Source organism: Oncorhynchus gorbuscha, linkage group LG18 (assembly GCF_021184085.1).
Source record: "Oncorhynchus gorbuscha isolate QuinsamMale2020 ecotype Even-year linkage group LG18, OgorEven_v1.0, whole genome shotgun sequence".
NCBI lineage: Eukaryota > Metazoa > Chordata > Actinopteri > Salmoniformes > Salmonidae > Oncorhynchus > Oncorhynchus gorbuscha.
In genome coordinates this window covers 21,613,506-21,639,747 of record NC_060190.1, presented here as the reverse complement: position 1 = coordinate 21,639,747, position 26,242 = coordinate 21,613,506, and the positions used below count along the sequence as shown (strand labels likewise).

At 41.3% G+C, this 26,242-nt stretch overlaps 1 protein-coding gene across 1 annotated transcript in view; it reads left to right on the top strand.

Moving 5' to 3' along the window:
- LOC124004276 (echinoderm microtubule-associated protein-like 6) overlaps positions 1-26,242 on the top strand; it is a 59,868-nt gene that overhangs the window by 26,117 nt on the left and 7,509 nt on the right. Inside the window, exons 23-41 of the mRNA XM_046313059.1 lie at positions 455-607; positions 733-864; positions 1,152-1,240; positions 1,431-1,598; positions 1,876-2,077; positions 3,330-3,456; positions 4,109-4,187; positions 4,419-4,548; positions 5,381-5,479; positions 7,871-7,891; positions 8,234-8,248; positions 8,675-8,848; positions 8,960-9,168; positions 10,778-10,935; positions 11,843-11,957; positions 12,543-12,731; positions 13,664-13,836; positions 21,289-21,451; positions 25,623-25,726. Of these exons, the coding sequence (XP_046169015.1) occupies positions 455-607; positions 733-864; positions 1,152-1,240; positions 1,431-1,598; positions 1,876-2,077; positions 3,330-3,456; positions 4,109-4,187; positions 4,419-4,548; positions 5,381-5,479; positions 7,871-7,891; positions 8,234-8,248; positions 8,675-8,848; positions 8,960-9,168; positions 10,778-10,935; positions 11,843-11,957; positions 12,543-12,731; positions 13,664-13,836; positions 21,289-21,451; positions 25,623-25,726 (2,500 nt within the window). The remainder of the gene's footprint in view (positions 1-454; positions 608-732; positions 865-1,151; positions 1,241-1,430; positions 1,599-1,875; positions 2,078-3,329; positions 3,457-4,108; positions 4,188-4,418; positions 4,549-5,380; positions 5,480-7,870; positions 7,892-8,233; positions 8,249-8,674; positions 8,849-8,959; positions 9,169-10,777; positions 10,936-11,842; positions 11,958-12,542; positions 12,732-13,663; positions 13,837-21,288; positions 21,452-25,622; positions 25,727-26,242) is intronic.

Here is a 26,242-nt window from a genome sequence, read left to right as displayed (position 1 = left end):
ACGTTTCTACTGTATATATGTATTACAGATGTACCAGTAATTGTTTTTCAATGAAACCTTTATAAAATATTTTAAAAACTTAGGTGCTGGGCTCATGAAGAATACTTGAAAAGAACATAAAGGCCCACACACTGAATATCCTCCCAATTACCACCTCCATTGAAAACATTTCAATCCACAAGGATCTTCGTTAGGTCAAAAGATCTGCAATGCATGACATTTAAAATAATAGGGCTTTACAATGATAAATGTCAATGTACTCAAAATGCAGCATTTAAAAAGACAACCACTGTCCGCCCGAAATGAAATATAAAAGCAAGTATCCTCAAAATAATTCTCCCAGAATACAGCATTATGAGAGGATCTGCAATTTTTCTTTCTACCTCCATGCATGTTTAAAATCGGTTTCTGTGGCCGAAATCAGGATCATATCTATGTTTTTATTTGATTTGAGGTGGTCGATGCTGTGCCTTTTCTCCTGATGGGAAAGCCTTAGCCGTGGGTCTGAACGACGGCAGTTTCCTGGTGGTGAATGCCGACACCTTAGAGGACATGGTGACCTTCCATCACCGCAAAGAGATCATCTCGGATATCAGGTTCTGCCAAGGTAATTCCAGGATGTGGTCATTTATTGACAAAATATTTTTGGGCCTGTTGTTTTTGCAAACAAAGTTGTATGTGACCAAGGTCGGTTAACACTACAGTTTTCACTCTGCCATATCCCCCCTGCAGATGCTGGAAAATACCTTGCGGTGGCTTCTCATGACACTTTTGTGGACATTTACAATGTGCTGACCAGCAAGAGAGTGGGCATCTGTAAAGGAGCTTCCAGCTACATCACCCACATTGACTGGGATACCCGTGGTAAGTGAAAGGAATAGAAATGCCTATACACTTGGCTTGGAAGGTCGTATAAATAAATACCCACTGCGCACACTGTTGTATATGTTCTTGTATAGTTTATAGCAGCAAATTCAGACAAATTACAGATTGGGCCTTTAATAATTTAGTCATTGATGATTCTAGTTGCAATCTAATGTGTTGCTGTCCACCCTTCTTCCCTTGCATGCACATTTCTCTTATGATTCAGCCCCAAGAGTATTATTTATACTTTTTTCAAGAGCTATTATTGTTTTTAATCCTGAATACAGGGAAATTGCTACAAGTCAACACTGGTACCAAAGAACAACTATTCTTCGAAGCCCCAAGAGGAAGGAAACAAACTATCAATATTGCGGAGGTGAAAACACATATGTTCCTTGATTTTGTCATGGGCTCCTATTGAGGAAATCTCGCATCAAAATGATATTAGCGTCTTTCGCACAGATGTGTCAGAGGTGAAAGATTATATGTACATGTAAAACCCTTTTTCAGAAGCATCGTGCGTGCATGCCTGTTTGTGTCTGTCTGTCTGTGTTGCATGTTTCCAGTTTGAAAAGGTGGAATGGGCCACCTGGACCTCAGTGTTGGGACCCACCTGCGAGGGGGTCTGGCCCACACTCAGCTTTGTAAATGCTGCCTCTCTCACCAAAGACCGGAAATTGCTGGCCACTGGGGATGACTTTGGCTTCCTAAAGCTGTTTGGTTATCCTTCCAAGGTGAGTGAATACAAGTCTGACGTAGAAATACAATGCTATATTGTATTGCACACATTCTCAACAATCTGAATGCCATTACATTAGCAGGGTTCTGTTCATTAGAGCACACTGTAGCAAATGTTTTGAAATGGAGAACAAAAACAAGCATTTGCTATGGGACAAAATTCTACGTAGTACCTCCCAGTTTCATTCTGTTGAGAATTTTTCTTCACTTTCGTGCCTAATGAACACGACCCAGGAGTTGACTGCACTGAAACAAACCACTCCTTTGTTTCAGGGCCAGTTTGCCAAGTTTAAGAAGTATGTGGGGCACAGTGCCAATGTGACTAACGTCCGATGGTCCAATGATGACACCATGCTGCTGTCGGTGGGGGGCGCTGACTCTGCGCTCATGATTTGGGGCCGCGAGTCATCGGGACATAAGGAGAGCAAGGCGGTGGATAGCGAGGAGTCTGACGACGATGCGGAGGAGGATGGAGGTATCGTTTTTTTTCTGGATTAAAAAGGGTCTTAGGTGGTGGGTGTGGCAGGGGGTGTAGCAGGGGTGTGGCAGGGGGTATAGCAGGGGGCGCAGTCGGCACAGATACATTTTTGGAATATATTTAGAGGCCCCCATCTTGGTGGTGTAGAGAAACATAAAAAAAATGTTAAGCCAATTTCCTGCAATTATACAAATGTCTCCATGGAGCTGAGGTAAAAAAATGCAGTTTTATTGCTAATTTTCTGCTATTCTACACATTTTGCCACGCAGCTGAGAGAAAAGGTTGCCGTTTTAAAGGAAATTTCCTGTGATTCTACATATTCTTTTTTTCTTTGATTTATTCATTTTTTTACCCCCTTTTTCTCCCCAATTTTGTGATATCCAATTGGTAGCTTGCGATCGACCTGTTGGAGACCCCTGGATTCAAGTCTAATTTATTTATAAAGCCTTTCTTACATCAGCTGATATCTCAAAGTGCTGTACAGAAACCCAGCCTAAAACCCCAAACAGCAAGCAATGCAGGTGTAGAAGCACGGTGCCTAGGAAAAACTCCCTAGAAAGGCAGGAACCTAGGATGTGAGGGGTGGCCAAACCAGGCTATGAGGGGTGGCCAATCCTCTTCTGGCTGTGCCGGGTGGAGATTATAACAGATGGATTAGATCAACTTTATTATCCCACCAGGGGGGGAATTTATTTGGTCATGTGCTTAAAAAGACATATACATAAAAACACAGAATAAACACTATAAAATGCATATGAAAGTACAACACATATTTACTGTACACTTATATAAACTAGTCAAGAGTCCAATTAGATTACCCATTGCATAGCCTAATGACTGTTGGAATGGAAGAGTCCCTGTATCGGTTCATCCTGAGCCTCTTTTGAAGAAGTCTCCTTCCCCGAGTCAGGCTGAGGCTGCTATGACAGCATTTTGGGTGAAAGGGATATGTACTGTTCTGTAAGATATTGTCCAGTTTTTGAAGGATGAGCTTTGTGTACAAGCTGTTAGATGATTGTTGGTCTATACCTTTGATCCTTCCCGCTGTCTTGCTTGGTCTTGTGCTTGCATGTCTTGCAATCACACGTCTTGCGCTCACTTGGTCTTGCGCTCACATGGTATGCTTGGAATGTAGCTGGCTAAATACAGTTTGGTTGCGGTTGTCTCTGGTTTATGATTGTATGAATGTGGTTATACATGGTTGTATTGTTCAGGCGCGAGGAATTGACATGATGTTTTCTCTCTGTAGGGTATGACAGTGATGTTGCACGAGAGAAGGGTACCGATTACATCACCAAGATCTATGCTGTCAGCATCCGGGCCATGGTTGGCACAAAGCCTCACCAGCGAGAGAAAGAAGTGCTCGTGGAGGAAAGGTACCGCATGGCCAACAAGAATGAATGACGTATTTTAGAATGGCATGGTCAGTTTGTATACTGCTTTTGCAAGAAGGTTTTGATAACGTATTTGTAGCAGCCAGAAAATAAATCAGATTATCTGAGCAGATAATCAAAATATGACATCTGTCCCATGAAGTAATGTTCTTGTCATGAAACATAACGCAGACAAGTTGGTTTATTGTAATCTGGTTATCATTATGTGCGCAGAAAAGTTAGGTCGCCCCGTAATATTAGGAGAACATTTGTCGTAATTCCATCTATCGGGAGGCAAGGCAGAGCTGCTACCATTCAAGTTATCTATGCCTCTGAAAATGCTTTCAGATCTACATCCTGTGGCTAGTTGTTTCTGGACCTTCCATACTACTCTGCTCTAATAATAATAATAATCATAATACAAATAAAATGTAACACTTTTCAAAAACACAAAGTGCTACAAACACAAACAAACTTCAAATAAGTAAAAACACAGAACAGCACATCATAAAGACACAGTAGGTCTATAATGGCGAGAGTGAAGTCAGGTAAGACATGTACAGCAAAGTACTGTGCAATTAGGCACTCTAATAAGCCTCTGGAATGGCTCATATGAATCATGTCAATTCGCCATGTTATCATTTCTTCTGTGCAGGCCTCCTGTCAGTAGAGCTGCCCCCTTACCAGAGAAACTGCTGAAGAACAACTTAACCAAGAAGAAAAAACTTGTTGAGGTTTGTGAGATGGATCCATTTTTAAAAGGGGAGGTTGCATAGTTAAATAGCCAGGCAGGGTCTGGTGGGCCGAGAGATGTTGCCAAAGGAATGGCTGTTCAGGTCTATAATGTTCATACAAAACATTTGATGGGAAACATCAGCTTGTTCAGTATTTAGCATTTTAAATATTTATGTTCAGGGGAAAAAATAAGTTCCTGTTGCTTTTTCTCATTTGGGTGTGCTTTTCAGGAGCTGGCCTTGGAACATGTGTTTGGATATCGGGGTTTTGATTGTCGAAACAACCTGCATTACCTCAACGATGGCGCCGACATCATCTTCCACACTGCCGCAGCAGTGGTCATCCAGAACCTCTCTGCTGGTGTGTATGAAGAGATGGACTGGCCATAGGGCAGTTATGGCAAATGCCAGATGGGCTGGTCCATCTTTAGCCCAGTTTGGCCTGTCTTATTGGGGGTTTCAAGCAGACTTATCAGTATTTGGCTAATAATTGGGGCCTCAAGGCAAAAATGGTTTGGTATGGGGGCCGGCCTGTTAGAAATGCCATGGCAGATTTCTGGTCCCAGTCCGTCCCTGTGTGTATGAGCACAGGAACACTGAACACACTACTGACCTGAGCCAACCCAAGCTATACTGTGCTGGCCTGGTTACACCTTCACCATAGTTTACATTTTGGTCATTTAGCAGATGCTCTTATCCAGAGTCAGTGCTCCTCAAACTGTGCTGGAAAGGAAAATGTGCAGCACACTTTGGTTCATGTTGGCATGATAGTGTGAAAAGGGTATTGGGGTCTGGTGCTTCTTATAGGCATCCTAACAGGACGCCTGTATTCGTTATGACTATATTTCTTAATGCTATTGTGCTATGCTATCACACAAATGTGAACACTTAATATACATTTATATATAAATAAGTCATAGGCTATACAAACCCAGGACCCTCTAAAAACGAAAAGGTATGACACCCATATTCAGAATGTGGACACAACTAACTGTTTGCTGAACTATTGACTATTCTAGTGATAATTGTCACAACCTGTAAGGCTGTATATACATATTTTAATTTATGACAACCTTTTTTCTGCACGTAACTGTATATAAATAGGGGGGAAATAAGTAATTTAAAAGTATAGAAAAACTCCTGAAATGTGCTGGGACTGATATTAAAGTTCCATACTGTATCTCTCCTCACAGGGACTCAGAGCTTTTACCTCGAGCACACAGATGACATTCTGTGTCTCACTGTCAATCAACACCCAAAGTATCTAAACATCATTGCCACAGGACAGATTGGTAAGTGGGAACCCACTCTATTCTCATGACTTTCACTGAACCCATCCACATACGGTTTGGCTTTGTTTTATCGGCACTGGTGTTGTTTTGTGAGCACCGTTCTTTCTTTTTTGGCTACATTGTATCAGATTTATGTGGAAGATGCTTTGGGTCAATTGTCTTCAATTGTGCTTTTACTCTTGCTCTTCAGAGGACATACTAAGCTCCCTGTTTTGGGCTCCTGAGTGGTGCAGCGGTCTAAGGCACTGCATTTCAGTGCTAGTGTGTTACTACAGACCCTGGTTCGATTCCAGGCTGTATCACAACCGGCCGTGATTGTGAGTCCCAAAGGGCGACGGACAATTGGCCCAGCGTCGTCCGGGTTAGGGTTTGGCCGGAGTAGGCAATCATTGTAAATAAGAATTTGTTCTTAACTGACATGCCGAGTTAAGTAAAGATTAAATAAAAAATAAAAATATATATACAGTTGAAGTCAGAAGTTTACATACACCGTAGCCAACTACATTTAAACTCAGTTTTTCACTTTTCCTGACATTTAATCCTAGTAAACATTCCATGTCTTAGGTCAGTTAGGATCACCACTTTATTTTAAGAATGTGAAATGTCAGAATAATAGTAGAGAGAATGATTTATTTCAGCTTTTATTTCTTTCATCACATACATTGTTTAACCTGGGTCAAACATTTTGGGTAGCCTTCCACAAACTTCCCACAATAAGTTGGATGAATTTTGGCTCATTCCTCCTGACAGAGCTGGTGTAACTGAGTCAGGTTTGTAGGTCTTCTTGCTCGCACACACTTTTTCAGTTCTGTCCACAAGTTTTCTATGGGATTGAGGTCAGGGCTTTGTGATGGCCACTCCAATACCTTGACTATGTTGTCCTTAAGCCAATTTGCCACAACTTTGGAAGTATGCTTGGGGTCATTGTCCATTTGGAAGACCCATTTGCGACCAAGCTTTAAATTCCTGACTGATGTCTTGAGATGTTGCTTCAATATATCTACATAATTTTCCTACCTCATGATGCCATCTATTTTGTGAAGTGCATCAGCAAAGCACCCCCACAACAGGATGCTGCCACCCCCGTGCTTCATGGTTGGGATGTTGTTCTTCGGCTTGCAACGGTGAGAGTCGCCAATAAACGAGGATTAAGAGTAAAGGTGTTCAGAGAGTGTTTGGCTTTCCACTCGCCTCGCATAAGTTGACTCCGCGGTTCAGGAACCGTCTGCCCCCAGCCGAATCCCCTTTTCCTCCAAGCATAACAATGGTCATTATGGCCAAACAGTTCTATTTTTGTTTCATCAGACCAGAGGACATTTCTCAGAAAAGTACGATCTTTGTCCCCATGTGCAGTTGCAAACCGTAGTCTGGCTTTTTTATGGCGGTTTTGGAGCAGTTGCTTCTTCCTTGCTGAATGGTCTTTCAGGTTATGTCGATATAGGACTTGTTTTACTGTGGATATAGATACTTTTGTACCTGTTTCCTCCAGCATCTTCACAACGTCCTTCGCTGTTGTTCTGGGATTAATTATCACTTTTCGCACCAAAGTACGTTCATCTCTGGGAGACAGAACGCGTCTCCTTCTCCTCCTCCTCCTTGTATATACTTGCGTACTATTTGGAAATTGCATTTGGAAATTGCTCCCAAGGATGAATCAGACTTGTGGAGGTCTACAATTATTTTGGCTGATTTCTTTTGATTTTCCCATAATGTCAAGCAAAGAGGCACTAATTTTGAAGGTAGGGCTTGAAATGCATCTTCAGGTACAACTCCAATTGACTCAAACTTTGGAAATTAGCCTATCAGAAGCTTCTAAAGCCATGACATCATTTTCTGGAATTTTCCAAGCTGTTTAAAGGCACCGTCAACTTAGTGTATGTAAATTTATAATTCACTATATCACAATTCCAGTGGGTTAGAAGTTAAATAATCTGTCTGTAAACAATTGTTGGAAAAATGACTTGCCATGCACAAAGTAGATGTCCTAATCCACTTATCAAAACTATAGTTTGTTAAGTTAACAAGAAATCTGTGGAGTGGTTGAAAAACGAGTTTAATGACTCCAACCTAAGTGTATGTAAACTTCTCACTTCAACTGTATATATTGATATGCAAATAAGGGGCACTAATGTCAAGCAGTTTTCAATACTTCTCAGTTTACAATAAGTTCAAAACCTTTAGCTGTGTCCTTGAGAGCCCAGGATTGAATGTGTGTTTCAGGGCGATTCTTGATGCACAATAATGCTGTCACATGACTGTTGCATATTTTTTTTTACATCTGTGCCACGCAGAGCATTTGAAGTGGTCACTTTCATGCCAAATGTCATCCTTACCCATTGCTCTTGTTACTTTTGACGCTTCCTCATTTCACCATTGTCCACTCCATAACAGGTGATGTCACCGACCTGCCAGGTAAGATGGTGGCATTTATTCTTCATGTCTTATTTACTTTGGTTTCAATTCCGGGTCATGTTCATTAAGCACCAAATGGAAGAAAATGCACTGAAACAGGGAGGGTCTGACATTTTTCAGTAAAAAACCCTAATTTCCAAATGTTTTAAAGCACTTTCTTTTGCTTGCCCTAATGAACATCATCCTGTTTATTTCAGTGCAACTAACACAAACGTGGCATGTCCATTGAAAGCATAACCCATCCCAAAATGTTTTATTTATAGTTGATGTTTTTGACTTGCAGAAGAAAAATTCTAATCTTTTTTCAAAACTCTGTGGTATAATTTACTGCTTTTTGTGTAGATTTGGAAATTGGTGGTGAGTATTAACTTGAGTACTGTATTGTAGCTTGTCAACCTGCCAGTGTCAGTGATTATTAATTGATGAATGAAGTCTTACTATGAATGAATCCTTGCTTAGCCCTTCTTGTGAGCATGCCGAAGTAGTTAAGCAAGCCACTCATGGTTCTTGTACTGTACTGTATATGGTAAGTCACTTACCAAAATTGCCCCTTGTACCAGTTTATGCATGTAGATGCCAGACCGGGACCGACCCTTAGTGAATTAGACGTGACCCGTTATAAAGTAACCTTGTACGACTGGATTGTCCTCAACATGTCCACCCTTCCCATCCTCCTCCTTGACCCTCAAACCCTGTGTTGTGACTGAGATATGACCTCTTGAGGCGTGGTGCTTTGAGTACTCAAGGTCATTGTAAAGCTGCGGGACTGCTTTTTGCCTGCAGGCCTCGCCCCCTCCATCCACGTGTGGGACGCAATGAGCAAACAGACGCTGTCTGTATTACGGTGTTCGCACGCAAAGGGGGTGGGCTACGTCAACTTCAGTGCCACGGGCAAGCTGCTGCTGTCGGTAGGGGTGGAGCCTGAGCACACCATCACCGTCTGGCGCTGGCAGGAAGGTAACAAGGCAACTCTATTTGATTTAAAAAAAAGATGAATAGATGGATGGATGGGATGAATTAAACTCTATTGGGTCTGACAACTTTAATCCATGTTTTTCTATTCCATAGGCACTAAAGTGACCAGTAAGGGCCGCCATGCCGACAGGATCTTTGTGGTGGAGTTCAGGCCTGACTCGGACACCCAGTTTGTGTCAGTGGGAATCAAGCATATCAAGTTCTGGACCCTAGTGGGAGGTTCCCTCATGTACAAGAAAGGAGTGATCGGTGCAGTGGAAGACGGCAGGATGCAGACCATGTTGTCTGTGGCTTTCGGTGCTGTGAGTACCACCTTTCTATTTGTACATGGCTAATATATTGATTATCGAATTATGGTGAAGAAAATGAACAATTATTGTTTTGAACGTTCTCTTGAGGACTGTTGCCTGACTGAAGGTTCTACTCAATGCATTCTCAATGATGAAGATGTAGTCTAAAGGGCATTATAGTGGCTTAGAAACACGATGACATTTCAAAAATAGGCAAATAATTACTAGGAAAATCCTTTTGTCATCATTGTGATGTCGCCAGATACAGTATAACTTCAGCTATCTAGCTAACATTGAGGGGAGAGCACCGGATTTTTGTTAAGTAATGTTAGCATTCCTAGCTATTTTTGGCTAACTTTGCTAGCTAATGGCATTGCCATCTCTCTAAATACAGGGACGGCGAATGAACAGCTGCTGCACAGTCACTATGGGAAGTCTTTCAAGAGTGCTCGGTTCAATTGTGCACAAGAGCATTTTTTTAAACTCTAAATGCTTAAACGAGTGAAATGTGATTATAGTAAAAAAATAAAAATAATTTTGCTTCATATACTATCATCCTAAATTAAAATATGTAATTATTTTCCCATATTAATATATGATGATGATAATATTAATATTTATGACACTACTTTCCTTTCCTTGATGTGGATAGTATGTGTTACTACATTACACAAGCTCACTTTTTGACCACATCGAATTGGTGGGAATTACACATCCTTTTTTACCTCGGATTGGTGAAGTTAGTATAAACGTTTATAGTCAGCAGATCAATTGCTTAAAAACACATCAAAATCTCTCACGAACACGTACAATACCAGTCACAAGTCCAGGGTTTTCTTTATTTTACTATTTTCTACATTGTAGAATAATAGTGAAGACATCAAAACTATGAAATAACACATATGAAATCATGTAGTAACCAAAAAAGTGTTAAACAAATCAAAATATATTTTATATTTGAGATTATTTTAAGTAGCCACCCTTTGCCTTGATGACAGCTTTGCACATTCTCCACAAAATGTGTTAAAAGTCAAGGGGTCTGAATACTTTCCGAATGCACTGGACATATTACTCCCAGATTCCACATTCATTTCCAATAGTATTCCAATTCAGGTAAAAACTACATAATGGGTCCAAAAACTTGCTGGGTTTGATTTACTTTGATATACCAGAAATCGTAAAAACAGGTTTGTGCTAAAGTACATTTGATGACATCATAAGGACGGCAAAGTTGTTTCCTACAAAATATTTGCCTACTTTAGTAACGTCGTCATATTACCAGGCCACTATTGTGTAATTTAGATGAAGCGTCATTAGTCCCCATTCAGAATGACTGGGCATCAGTCCACTTTTGGGCACCACTATAGCGGGTGTCTCTTTAGAACGGTCATAATAATGGCATGACGCGACAGAGGTGCAACCCATGAATATTATTGAAGGTCTGCCTTGTCTTGTGGATGTCATGGACTATAAGTCTTTGCTTCAAAAGTGCTGTCTTTGACTTTTGAGAGGAGTTACATCTCCTTAGCCCCGCTCCTCAGCTGTATACCAAAATAAGTGATGTTTTTTTTCTGCTCAAAGACTGTACCTTTTAATGAGAGTTTTGTCATTGTTCTGACAGAATAACCTCACCTTTACCGGTGCCATAAATGGTGATGTGTATGTGTGGCGAGAGCACTTTCTGGTACGGGTGGTGGCCAAAGCACATACGGGGCCTGTTTTCACCATGTACACCACACTTAGGGATGGCCTCATCGTGACTGGAGGGAAGGAGAGGCCGTGAGTACTCTGACTTTTAACTTTCTTGATTCTTGCTCACAGTCGACATAACATGTGAGCGAGACATGGGTTACCTGATACAGGATATAAAATAAAACATTCGATTTTTTACACTGTATTGTTTAAAGTTAAATTGATTGTTAAAAAAGTGCAGTGCAGCGATTGATGATGCATACACAAATAAAGGAGATCAGGTTCATTTGCTATTCTTCACTCATCTAAAAACATGATCTCAAACGATGCATAAAGCAAGAAGTAGTGTGATCATGAAGTGTGATGCAATGTAAAAGGAAAACAGTAACATATGTTGTTTTTTTTTTTAAAGCTGTGTGTGCGTGTGGTCGTTCTATTCAAATGAATTCCTTTTTTAAAAACATTTAGACATGCATAGATCCACCAGACTCGACATTACTAGGGAAGGACTTATTGCACGACAGTCAAAACAGCAAAAGATGACTAAAGAAAAAACGTACATAAAACCTGACAAACATTAACGACATCACACTTGCTCAGACACACGTCGCCACCGTATCAGAACTTATCCATTTTTGTTCAATGTTTTATTTATTTCTGATATTGTTTCTTATCTATTCATACAACCAACAGCCATTGGTTTCAGCCACCATTTGTTTCCAAAACTCTGGCCCATATGGCTTCAGACTGTAGCTCCATTTTTTTTTCGATATTTAAATAACAAAACATTTGATTCTTCCCTTCAAGTTAATTCTATTCAACATACTGTACTTTACTCCACCCAAAGGGGCAATTATTAATTGTATTAATATCCCGAGTGACAAGTGAAAAACAACATGACAACAGGAAGAACATAACACAACATATAGCATACAGTACATGACATAAACTCACACACAGTAAATTTGTTTTGATTTGTGTGTGTTCTTAACAGGACTAAGGAGGGCGGAGCAGTTAAGTTGTGGGACCAGGAGATGAAGCGCTGTAGGGCGTTCCAGCTGGAGACTGGGCAGACAGTGGAGAATGTTCGGTCCGTGTGCCGGGGGAAGGTAGGGTCCTGTGTTCTTCCCACTTCTACGAACTATCAATGTCTGCTTTGTGATACTTGATTGCTGAACTGGACCCCTATAATCTGACTATAGACACTCATATAGGGGTGAATCCTAACTTCCACTTAATTTTCACTTTGTCATGCAATGTCAACGGGAGACTAATTGAAAATTCGATTTCATTAGGATTTGTCCCGTAGAGAGGATTGGATAGATATTAGATGGTAATAGCTTAATCTTGACTTCTAATTGGCTGGGTGGAAATGTAGCAATGAAGTAGGGGCAATTCTGAAGCAATTCTGAAGAAGAGTTGCTTTTGTTTCCCTAATGTGCTTTGGGAAGGAATTTTACAAAAATATTGTGCACAGTAAAATATGTACACTTTCTTAATTTTATCCTGGAACATGCTAGCATACATTTATTATATGCACTTTAACATTACTATTCTCCTTAATATAGTTTATACTGAGTATCTGTAGGTATTATCATGATTGATTGTACTGTGAATTGAGAAATACTATAATACCACGTTCATTCAAGGAATAACCCCACGTTTCTTTTTTTAATTTCACCTTTTTAATCCAGGGTAAAATCCTTGTGGGAACTAAAGATGGTGAGATCATTGAGGTGGGCGAAAAGAATGCCGCCTCCAACACCATGATCAACGGACACACACAGGGGCGAATCTGGGGACTAGCTACTCACCCCTCAAAAGACATGTTCATTTCTGCCAGCGATGACGGCACCATCCGCATATGGGACCTGGCAGATAAGGTGAGTGAGACGGATGGAGAACCGTTTTTGCTTTTTAGGCCTGAAATGCATGTTCGATGCAACATGCAGCGGTGTGTTGGTGTGGGGAGTAATGTTAACTCTGTGTTTGCCATTGTTGTTCTGAATCCACTGCCCCTCGTCAAGTTCGCCACCCCCACCCCCACCCCCGTCCGTTGGTCTGCCCTTCACTGTAGGCTATTGATGGATTTTTATTGATCTCAGATTCTCAGTTTGTCAGTGACAAAGGCTGTCATTTAGATAATTTGTGCGGTATTAGAAAATATTTTTGCAAAGTCTCCAGTCATGTAAAATGACATAGAATTGCATGAAATGCATTTAGAAAAGGGAAACATTTGTCCAGATCTTAGGCTACTAATAATGGTCCCCATTTTTGCAACTTATTTAAGCGCCTCTACATTACTCTATGCCACCATGCAAATATGATGATACGCATGCAATGCTTTATTATTTAAAAGATGATCTGGTACCACAGAGCTGCCCAGGTCTCCCACCTCCCGATTTACAAATAAAGCATTGAACACAGATAGTCTAGACTCTAGCTACTGTAACCACCATATGCTAAAATATCCACACAAGCCACTAGCCAGCCTGCCATACATCATGAGTAAGGCTATATTATAAGGCTATAGGCTATATTATAAGGTTATTATTTGAGGGCATTGAAGATAAATCATAATAAAGTATGACAATCGTGTCTTTAGGAGGCATTGTAACTAGTTTGCTTACAATTTGTGATGAGTGAGTGTGTTGCAGAAATAAATATGCATGTACAAAAACAAAAATCGAAATATTAATCGCTACAGAAGTATGTTATGTTAGTATATTCTGATTTTGTATATTTTGAGCAGAAAAGACTATGCATGGCCCTGCTCCTTGGTACTGTTACTGTCTTTTTGTTCTTTCACTCCTAGAAACTTCTAAACAAAGTCAGCTTAGGCCACCCAGCCAAATGCACAGCCTACAGCCCCAATGGAGAGATGGTGTCCATAGGCATGGAGAACGGAGAGTTTATCATCCTCCTGGTCAACTCCTTAACAGTGTGGGGCAAGAAGAGAGATCGGAGTGTGGCCATCCAAGACATTCGGTGAGCTGGGTTGTATTTGAGTAATTTTTTCTTTAAAAAAAAAATCTGGATCGAAACAAAAATAAACTATGACAAGACCGGAAATGTACACTGAGTGTACAAAACATCAGGAACGGCTTCCTAATATTGAGTTGCTCCATTTTGCCCTTAGAACAGCATGGACTCAACAAGGTTTCAAAAGCGTTCCACAGGGATGCTGGCCCATGTTGAGTCTAACGCTTACCACAGTTGTCAAGTTGGCTGGATGTCCTTTGGGTGGTGGAACATTCTTGATACACACAAGAAAAATGTCAAAGACTCCAGTCCCCCAAGTCATAGACTGTTCTCTCTGCTACCGCACGGCAAGCAGTACCGGAGTGCCAAGTCTAGGTCCAAAAGTCTAGGTCTATCCCCAAGCCATAAGACTGCTGAACAATTAATCAAATGGCCACCCGGACTATTTACATTGACACCCCCCCCTAATGATTTTACACTGCTGATACTTGCTGTTTATTATCTATGCAAAGTCATTTTTCCTTTAGTTTATTTAGTCAATATTTTCTTAACTGTAGTACTTGAACTGCATTGTTGTTTAAGGGCCTGTAAGTAAGTATTTCACGGTAAGGTCTACCTACACTTGTATTCGGCGCATGTGACAATTCTTAAATTTGATTTGAACATTTGAGCGTGAAAAACCCAGCAGCATTGCAGTTCTTGACACATTCAAACCAGGGTGCCTGGCAACTACCATCCCCCGTTCAAAGGCACTTAAATATTTTGTCTTTCCCATTCACCCTCTGAATTGCACACATATACAATCCATGTCTCAATTATCTCAAGGCTTAAAAATCTGACTTTGACCTGTCTCCTCCCCTTCATCTACAGTGATTTGAAGGGGCTTTAACAAGTGGCATCAGTAAGGGATCATAGCTTTCACCTGGATTCACCTGGTCGTGGAAAGAGTAAAGTTTTGTACACTCATTGTATTTAAATAAAATTGAACCATAATAGTATTGATCAATTTGTCGAAATATTGTGGGGATGGAGTTTGGAAAGTTGCAGGTTAAGGTTGTGCTGAAGCCATAGTTTGGTTCTCTAGTCACTCTGTTGTTGGTAATTGTCTGGTCACCAGTTTAGTTCCATTTATATGAGGCAAATTGTATTATGAAAACATATTATGTTTCGCTTAAAAATGTCAAACCTTGAATACTACAGATATTCACGGGTTGCATGTTTCGTCACAATATTGTTCTGAACATTCATTTTGTACTGATGCATCGTCAATGAGCACAGATAAAGATTTCATCCAAAGTGCATTACAGTGGCCTGGAAATACAACTAAATTCAACAGGAAGCAAATAATTAGTAGGAAAAACCATTGTCATCATTTTGATGTCGCCTGATTGACTTTAGATGGAGTATAATGTTAGCTAGCTAGCTAAAATAGATGGGAGGCCAAGGGATTTTAGCTAGCTAACATTAGCATTGCTAGTTATTTTTGACAAACCTTGCTAGCTAATGACAACATTGACAACTGTCTAAAGTAGATTTGACCACATGATGACGCTGGCATAGTTGTTTCCTACTAAATATTTGACTTCTTTAGCAATGTCATTGTATTTCCAGGCACTATAGAGTAGTTAGCCTCCCTCCAGAATGACTGGGTTTTCACCACTATACGGCACCCCTATGGCGCCACTGGTAGAGGGCAGCTTGAGAATGTTCATAACAATGGCATGACGTGACTGAGGTGCAACCTAATGAATACAGTGCCTTCAGAAAGTATTCACACCCCTGGACTTTTTCCACATTTTCTTACAAAGTGGGATTAAAATGGATTTCATTGTAATTTTTTGGTCAACAATCTACACTTCAGTGGAAGAAAAATGGATGTAAAATAAAACACTAATACACTGCTCAGAAAAATAAAGGGAACACTAAAATAACACATCCTAGATCTGAATGAATGAAATATTCTTATTAAATACTTTTTTCTTTACATAGTTGAATGTGCTGACAACAAAATCACACAAAAATTATCAATGGAAATCAAATGTCCTTAAAACAAGTCAAAATGAGGCTCAGTAGTGTATGTGGCATCCACGTGCCTGTATGACCTCCCTACAACGCCTGGGCATGCTCCTGATGAGGTGGCGGACGGACTCCTGGACAGTCTGTGGTGCAACGTGGCGTTGGTGGATGGAGCGAGACATGATGTCCCAGATGTGCTCAATTGGATTCAGGTCTGGGGAACGGGCGGGCCAGTCCATAGCATCAATGCCTTCTTCTTGCAGGAACTGCTGACACACTCCAGCCACATAAGGTCTAGCATTGTCTTGCATTAGGAGGAACCCAGGGCCAACCGCACCAGCATATGGTCTCACAAGGGGTCTGAGGATCTCATCTCGGTACCTAATGGCAGTCAGGCTACCTCTGTCGAGCACTTGGAGGGCTGTGCGGCCCCCCAAAGAAATGCCACCCCACACCATGACTGACCCACCGCCAAACCGGTCATGCTGGAGGATGTTGCAGGCAGCAGAACGTTCTCCACGGCATCTCCAGACTGTGTCACGTCTGTCACGTGCTCAGTGTGAACCTGCTTTCATCTGTGAAGAGCACAGGGCGCCAGTGGCGAATTTACCAATCTTGGTGTTCTCTGGCAAATGCCAAACATCCTGCACGGTGTTGGGCTGTAAGCACAACCCCCACCTGTGGACGTCGGGCCTTCATACCACCCTCATGGAGTCTGTTTCTGACCGTTTGAGCAGACACATGCACATTTGTGGCCTGCTGGAGGTAATTTTGCAGGGCTCTGGCAGTGCTCCTCCTGCTCCTCCTTGCACAAAGGCGGAGGTAAGGGTCCTGCTGCTGGGTTGTTGCCCTCCTACAGCCTCCTCCACATCTCCTGATGTACTGGCCTGTCTCCTGGTAGCGCCTCCATGCTCTGGACACAACGCTGACAGACACAGCAAACCTTCTTGCCAGAGCTCGCATTGATATGCCATCCTGGATGAGCTGCACTACCTGAACCACTTGTGTGGGTTGTAGACTCCGTCTCATGCTACCACTAGAGTGAAAGCACCGCCAGCATTCAAAAGTGACCAAAACATCAGCCAGGAAGCATAGGAACTGAGAAGTGGTCTGTGGTCACCACCTGCAGAACCACTCCTTAATTGGGGGTGTTTTGCTAATTGTCTATAATTTCCACCTGTTGTCTATTCCATTTGCACAACAGCATGTGAAATGTATTGTCAATTAGTGTTGCTTCCTAAGTGGACAGTTTGATTTCACAGAAGTGTGATTGACTTGGAGTTACATTGTGTTGTTTAACCTGTTGCGACGAGCAATCCCGTATCCGGGAGCGTAATTATAGCCTCAAGCTCATTAACATAACGCAACGTTAACTATTCATGAAAATCGCAAATTAAATGACAAATATATTGGCTCACAAGCTTAGCCTTTTGTTAACAACACTGTCATCTCAGATTTTAAAAAAAAAATGCTTTTCAACCATAGCTACACAAGCATTTGTGTAAGAGTATTGATAGCTAGCATAGCATTAAGCCTAGCATTCAGTAGGTAACATTTTCACAAAAACAAGAAATGCATTCAAATAAAATCATTTCCCTTTGAAGAACTTCGGATGTTTTCAATGAGGAGACTCTCAGCTAGATAGCAAATGTTCAGTTTTTCCAAAAATATTATTTATGTAGGAGAAATCGCTCCGTTTTGTTTGGCTAATAAAAAAAAACGAAAATTCAGTCCAAACAACAAACTTTTTTCCAAATTAACTCCATAATATCGACAGAAACATGGAACACGTTGTTTAGAATCAATCCTCAAGGTGTTTTTCACATATCTATTCGAAGATAAGTCTCTCGTGGCAGTTTGGTTTCTCCTCTGTTCAAAATGGAACAATGCACGCACCTGGAGATTACGCAATAGTTTTGACGGAGGACACCGAGCGGACACCTGGTAAATGTAGTCTCTTATGGTCAATTTTCCAATGATATGCCTACAAATACGTCACAATGCTGCAAACACCTTGGGGAAACGACAGAAAGTGTAGGCTCTCTCCTTGCGCATTCACAGCCATATCAGGAGACATTGGAACACAGCGCCTCAAAAATCTGGCTCACTTCCTGTATGAAATGTCATCTTGGTTTCGCCTGTAGCATTAGTTCTGTGGCATTCACAGACAATATCTTTACAGTTTTGGAAACGTCAGAGTGTTTTCTTTCCAAAGCTGTCAATTACATGCATAATCAAGCATCTTTTCGTGACAAAATATCTTGTTTAAAACGGGAACATTTTTTATCCAAAAATTAAAAGAGCGCCCCCTATCTCGAAGAAGTTAAGCAGAGGGACACGTCTGGCACTGCAGGATTTGAGTCCCTGGTGGCGTAGTGTGTTACTGATGGTAGGCTTTGTTACTTTGGTCCCAGCTCTCTGCAGGTCATTCACTAGGTCCCCCCGTGTGGTTCTGGGATTTTTGCTCACCGTTCTTGTGATCCTTTTGACCCACGGGGTGAGATCTTGCGTGGAGCCCCAGATCGAGGGAGATTATCAGTGGTCTTGTATGTCTTCTATTTCCTAATAATTGCTCCCACAGTTGATTTCTTCAAGCTAAGCTGCTTACCTATTGCATATTCAATCTTCCCAGCCTGGTGCAGGTCTACCATTTTGTTTCTGGTGTCCTTTGACAGCTCTTTGGTCTTGGCCATAGTGGAGTTTGGAGTGTGACTGTTTGAGGTTGTGGACAGGTGTCTTTTATACTGATAACAAGTTCAAACAGGTGCCATTATTACAGGTAACGAGTGGAGGACAGAGGAGCCTCTTAAAGAAGAAGTTACAGGTCTGTGAGAGCCAAAATGTCATGCAGGTGAAAGAGGACCCAAAAGCGACTTAACAGAAACAGAGTTTATTCAAGTCCAAACAGGGAATAACAGAAATCCTCTAGTCTGTAGAGGGGAATAACAGGAGAAGCGGCCACAGACTGCAGGTCGCTTCGGGTAGGCGCAGGCCGTAGTTGACAGAGACACCTGCTCACACGCAGCATCTGATGAAGGCAAAAAACACGACAGGACAGGGCGATACACAATCACAGCAAAAACACGACAGGACAGGGCGAAACGCAATCACAGCATGGTGAATACTAAACAAGGAACCGACGGGACAGGAACGGAACACAAAGGAATAAATAGGGACTCTAATCAGGGGAAAGGATCGGGAACAGGTGTGGGAAGACTAAATGATGATTAGGGGAATAGGAACAGCTGGGAGCAGGAACGGAACGATAGAGAGAAGAGAGAGCGAGAGAGTGAGAGAGGGAGGGGGAGAGAGAGGGATAGAAAGAGGGAAAGAACCAAATAAGACCAGCAGAGGGAAACGAATAGAATGGGGAGCACAGGGACAAGACATGATAATAAATGACAAACATGACACAAAATTCTTGCTTGTTTGTAGGTGACCAAATACTTATTTTCCACCATAATTTGCAAATACATTTATTAAAAATCCTACAATGTGATTTTCTGGACTTATTTTTCTCATTTTGTCTGTCATAGTTGAAGTGTACCTATGATGAAAATTACAGGCCTCTCTCATATTTTTAAGTTGGAGAACTTGCACAATTGGTGGCTGACTAAATACTTTTTGCCCCACTGTAATATACCCTTCTCTCGCTTAGAGAAGTGCTTCCATAAGCCTATTATTGTATTAGTTATACCGTTAACTTGAATCACTTTATCCCAGTGTTAAGCAGCCCACACACACTAGAGACAACAACCCTGTTGACGATACCTAATCCATCCATTTGCCGGTGTGTATCGGAAGAATAATCATCCTGTAGGGTAATGATTTTATTTGAATGCATTTCTTGTTTTTGTGAAAATGTTACCTACTGAATGCTAGGCTTAATGCTATGCTAGCTATCAATACTCTTACACAAATGCTTGTGTAGCTATGGTTGAAAAGCATTTTTTGAAAATCTGAGATGACAGTGTTGTTAACAAAAGGCTAAGCTTGTGAGCCAATATATTTGTCATTTAATTTGCGATTTTCATGAATAGTTAATTATTTTAGGATCGTATAGGGCTATTCCAATAGAGACCATAGGCAGGTTTTTAACGATATAATCCTTTATCCCATATAGTACATCTATTCATATTTATTATGTTTTATCTTAAAAGCGAATCATTCCGATTCACATCGGCAATCAAGGGCCGCACTATATAACAGCTTTTAAGTCATAAGGACATATCATATTACACAACAGCAAAAACAACCTGGGTATTTCCAATGTACAATCTTCAAATTAAATACATATAAAATCATAAATTAAAAAAAGGTCAGCCTTACCCATCCTTCCTACCTCCCCCAAGAGCACAGGAAATAAATCCAGTTTTTTTTTAAACTGCTCTCTCATGCCTGTAAGCAATGCTGTTATCTTATGGAGACATAGTTATAAACACGTCCCCCTCCAATGTTAAGTTTGGAATTTTAGATGACGGCTTTCCTCCTGTTTCGCTCGCAGGACTCGAGGGAAGGTCTTCCCTTGTTCGTTTCGATGTATCTGTTCCTTTTTCAAGCATATCAGAATACTGATAAATAAATAGTTCCAGATTCCCTATATTATCCAGAATGCTTTGCTTTGTAGTTATCAGCTAATCCTCAATTTTTGTTATTAATTCATAGGACAAAGTGTGCCTACCATGCTGCCACCTGTCACGTCCTCATCCTCTAGAGCCCCCTGACTAGTTGTTTTGATACAGCATCCAAAGTGTAATTAATAACTTCACCATGCAAAGGTACATTCAATGTCTGCTTTTTTAAAAACCCGTCTACCAATACATGCCCTTCTTCATACGGCAATGGAAAACCTCCCTGATCTTTGCTTTTGATTCTGTGCATGAAATTCAATGCTTAACCTTACAAACCATTTTATGTGTGGGGTACAGAGATGGGGTAGACATTAAAAAGCCATATTAAACACCATTAATGAACACAGAGTGAGCCCATGCAACTTATTGTCTGACTTGTTCAGAACATTTTTACTCCTGAAGTTATTTAGGCTTTGCCACAACAAAGGGGTTGAATACTTAGTGACTGAAGACATTTCAGCTTTTAGTTTTCTATTAATTTGTACAAATTTCTAAAAAATATAATTCCACTTTGACATTATGGAGTTTCGTGTGTAGATCAGTGACAAAAAAATCTAAATTGAATGAATTTTAAATTTGGGATGTAACAACAAAATGTGGAAAAAGTCAAAGGTTATGAATACTTTCTGAAGGCACTGTATCATAGAACGCAAGTACTTATTGCATTTGAAAATGTCAATGGATGCATTTGCACATTTGTTGATTTTTTTCTCCATTGAGCTTGCTTTTTTGTCCAGGACTAGGCTTAATCTATGTCCGGGAAACTGGCCCATAAAGTATGGGATTAATCAGGTCATTCTTTGTTATAAAGATTCAGCCCGGACAACCGTCTGCTAGCAGTGGGCTCTGTGGACAACGCGGTGGACTTCTACGACCTTACTCTGGGTCCTTCACTCAACCGTATTGGCTACTGCAAGGACATTGCTGGATTTGTCATCCAGATGGACTTTTCGGCTGACAGCAAGTACATCGAGGTAAGACGGGATAATATTTTCATGCTTAAATATTTGCAGAGAAAAATAGAGACATAATTGATCAAATGGAAAGTGCACTCCTCAATCTATGTTTCTGTGCACTGCGACCCCTCACATTAGTTGTTGTAAAGTGAGAGGTGGATCTTGGCAAATTACTATTACTAGTCTGTTCAACCTTTGTTTTGTATCGTCTGAGATTCCTAAAGATTGGAAAGCTGCCACGGCCAACCCCTCTTCAAAGGGGGAGACACTCTAGACACAAACTGCTACAGACCTATATCTACCCTACCCTGCCTTTCCAAGGTCCTCGAAAGCCAAGTTAACAACTATTTTGAATTCCATTGTACCTCAGCCACGCTCAAGGTCTTAAATGATATCATAACCACCATCGATAAAAAAAACAGTACTGTGCAGCTGTCTTCATCGACCTGGCCAAGGCTTTAGACTCTGTCAATCACCCTCTTCTTATCGGCAGACTCAACAGAATTGGTTTCTCTGTAAACTCTCCTTCCAGACTTGTATTAAGCATCTCCAATCCAAAAGTACATCTAGAATCGGCTTCCTATTTCGCAAAAAAGCCTCCTTCATTCATGCCCTCGTAAAACTGACTATCCTGCCTATCCTTGACTTCGGCAATGTCATTTACAATATAGCCTCCAACACTCTACTCAGCAAATTGGATGCAGTCTATCACAGTGCCATCTGTTCGTCACCAAAGCCCCATATATTACCCACCACTGCGACCTGTATGCTCTCGTTGGCTGGTTCTCGCTACATATCCGCCGCCAAACCCACTGGCTCCAGGTCATCTATAAGTCTTTGCTAGGTAAAGTTCCGCCTTATCTCAGCTCACTGGTCACCATAGCAACACCCACCCGTAGCATGCGCTACAGCAGGTATATTTCACTGGTCATCTCCATAGCCAACACCTTCTTTGGTCGCCTTTCCTTCCAGTTCTCTGCTGCCAATGACTGGAACGAATTTCAAAAATCACTGAAGTTGGAGACTTTTATCTCCCTCACTAACTTCAAGCATCAGCTGTCAGAGCAGCTTACCGATCTCTGCAGCTGTACACAGCCCATCTGTAAATAGCCCATGCAACCTACTACCTACCTCATCCCCATCATTGTTTTTTCTGCTCTTTTGCACACCAATATTTCTACTTGCACATCCTCATCTGCACATCTATCACTCCAGTGTTAATTGCTAAATTGTAATTACTTCGCCACTATGGCCTATTTATTGCCTTACCTCCTTGCTACATTTGCACACACTGTATACAGATTTTCTATTGTGTTATTGACTGTACGTTTGTTTATCCCATGTGTAACTCTGTGTTGTTGTTTTTGTCGCACTGCTTTGCTTTATCTTGGCCAGGTCACAGTTGTAAATGAGAACTTGTTCTCAACTTGTCTACCTGGTTAAATAAAGGTGAAAAAAAATTAAATTGCCTTTGGAAAGTATTCAGTACCATTGACTTTTTCCACATTTTGTTACGTTACAGCCTTATTCTAAAAAATTTTTTTTATCCTCAGCCATCTACACCCAATACCTCATAATGACAAAGCGAAAACGGGTTTAGAAATTATGCAAATCTATTTGCAAATAAAAAAACAATACCTTATTTACATAAGTATTCAGGCCCTTTGCTATGAGACTCAAATTGAGCTCGGTTTCATCCTGTTTCCATTGATCATCCTTGAGATGTTTCTACAACTTAATTGGAGTCCACCTGTGGTAAATTCAATTGATTTGACATGATTTTGAAAGGCACACCCCTGTCTATATAATGTCCTACAGTTGACAGCGCATGTCAGAGCAAAAACCAAGCCATTAGGTCAAAGGAATTGTCCATAGAGCTCCGAGTATTGTGTCGAGGGGCAGGTCGGGGGAATGGTACCACATTTTTTATTTTACCCTTATTTTTACCAGGTAAGTTGATTCTCATTTACAGCAACGACCTGGGGAATAGTTACAGGGAGATGAGGGGGGATGAATGAGCCGACTGTAAACTGGGGATGATTAGTTGGCCATGATGGTATGAAGGCCAGATTGGGAATTTATCCAGGACACCGGGGTTAACACCCATACTCTTAGGGACACCAGTTTAACGTCCCATCCGAAAGACAGCACCCTACACAGGGCAATGCCCCAATCATTGCGCTGGGGCAATAGGATATTTCTTTTTTTACCAATTGGTAGTTACATTCTTGTTCCATCGCAGCAACTTCCCTACGGACTAGAGAGAGGTGAAGGTCGAGAGCCATTCGTCCTCCGAAACACTACCCTGTCAAGCCGCACTGCTTCTTGACACACTGCTCGCTTAACCTGGAAGCCAGCCGCACCAATGTGTCGGAGGAAACACCATTCCAATTGGCAACCGAAGTCCGATTGCGGGCGTCCGGCCTGCCACAAGGAGTCACTAGAGCGCGATAGGACAAGGAAATCCCAGCCGGTCAAACCCTCCCCTAACCCGGAAGATGCTGGGCCAATTGTGCGCTGCCTTGTGGGTCTCCCTGTCATGGCCGCTGCGCCACTTGGGAGGCCCCAGGTCCTTCCTAGAGCTGGCCGCCCAGCCAAACTGAGCAATCAGGAGAAGAGCCTTGGTCAGAGAGGTGACCAAGAACCCAATGGTCAATCTGACAGAGCTCCAGAGTTCCTCTGTGGAGATGTGACAACCTTCCAGAAGGACAACCATCTCTGCAGCACTCCACCAATAAGGCCTTTATGGTTGAGTGGCCAGATGTAAGTCAATTCTCAGTAAAATGCACATGACAGCTCACTTGGACTTTGCAAAAAGTCACCTAAAGGACTCTCAGACTCTGTGAAACAAGATTCTCTGGTCTGATGAAACCAAGATTGAACTTTTTTGCCTGAATGCCAAGCGTCACATCTGGAGGAGCCCTGGCACCATCCCTACGGTGAAACATGGGGGTGGCAGCATCAGCTGCAGGGACGGGGAGACTAGTCAGGATCGAGGCAAAGATGAACGGAGCAAAGTACAGAGAGATCTTTGATGAAAACCAGCTAGAGTGATCAGGACCTCAGACTGGGGCAAAGGTTCACAATCCAACAGGACAACGACCCTAAGCACACAGTCAAGACAACACAGCAGTGGCTTTAGGTCTCTGAATGTCCTTGAGTGTCCCAGTCAGAGCCCGGACTTCAACCCAATTAAACATCTCTGGAGAGACCTGAAAATAGTTGTGCAGCGACGCTCCCTATCCAACCTGAGAGAGCTTGAGAGGATCTGCAGAGAAGAATGGGAGAATCTCTCCAAATACAGGTGTGCCAAGCTTGCAGCATCATACCCAGGAAGACCCGAGGCTGTAATCGCTGCCAAAGGTGCTTCAACAAAGTACTCTCAAAGTACTGAGTAAATGGTCTCAATTTTATATTTTTTTATATAAATTAGCAAACATTTCTAAAAACCTGTTTTTGCTTTGTCATTTATGGGTTATTGTGTGTAGATTGGAAGAGAAAAACGAGTTAATCTATTTTAGAATAAGGCTGTAACATAACAAAGTGTGGGAAAAGTCAATGGGTCTGAATACTTTCAGAATGCACTGTACCTAACATGGAGTTAATTGAATTATGTGGTAATAAATGTTTTACTCACCCGAAAAGTTATTACGTTATCTGTTCAACAGCTTTATTATGTTATCTGGCAAGTTATTATTAAAGAGGCAATCTGCGTTTCAAACAACAATAAAGCAGTAACCCGCCACTTTCTAAGTAAACAGCGGAAGGATGGGGCTTGAGAAATGTAACCACTCTCAAATTCATAGACGCAGCTATGGATGCAAGGATGGGTCATTTATGAGATCAAAACGATAGCTAAAGCCTTTACTGTGTTTCATTACAATGACATTATTTACCAACAGTGGAGTGAAACAAGCTTATATTTTGGGTTGTGTTGGACTAAGACTGCTGAACTAAGCTCATGAGCCATTTATATTCTTCAAGAATCAACGGCTGAACGTCATTCATTTTTAAAGTCTAAAAATGGATGTGTCAATCCGAGATTGCCCCTTTTAACTGGTTTAATTTGATTATTAATGAAAAAGTTATATTACTGAAAGTTATTACATTAACCTGTGTTAATACGTTATCCATTGTTACAACCCCTCTTCACCTCACAGTAGCTGAATTGTGTGGGATGTCATTACAGGTATCCACAGGTACGTACAGTCGGCAGGTCCATGAGGTTCCATCAGGAAAGATGGTAGCTGAGCAATCTGTTATTGAAAGGATCACCTGGGCCACCTGGACAAGGTAAGATGCTTCAAGATCTAAAACAGGTAAATTACAGTTGTAATATGTTCATATTTATGTTCTAAAACAGCTTGCACAGAACGTTCCCATAACATTCCCTAAAGGTTCTCATTTGGTGATTTGAAAAATATTTTTCCACAATGTTCAGGGAACTAAAAATGCATTCTTCAGACCGACGTCAGGATAAAATGACTACAGGGGCAATTGAAATCGGCGATGGGGCACCATTTTATTTAGGTTCTTGCATTGAAATTATATTGATATGCAATATATATCTGCTTATATCACGCTATACAACAATACATTTAAGTTCAAATGCTTTTGACTAAGAAGTGACAGGTTGGTGTGAAAATCTCTGCTGCGCTCTATCAGCACCATGTATAGCGCCCTACAAACTAAAGCAAGATTTGATTAAAAAAAAAACAACCAGCAACATTGTTTTCTTACCTTTTCTGAAGAGCCACAGTGTCCTTAAAAACAGCCTATAACTAATTACAAAAACACTTCATTGTGTTT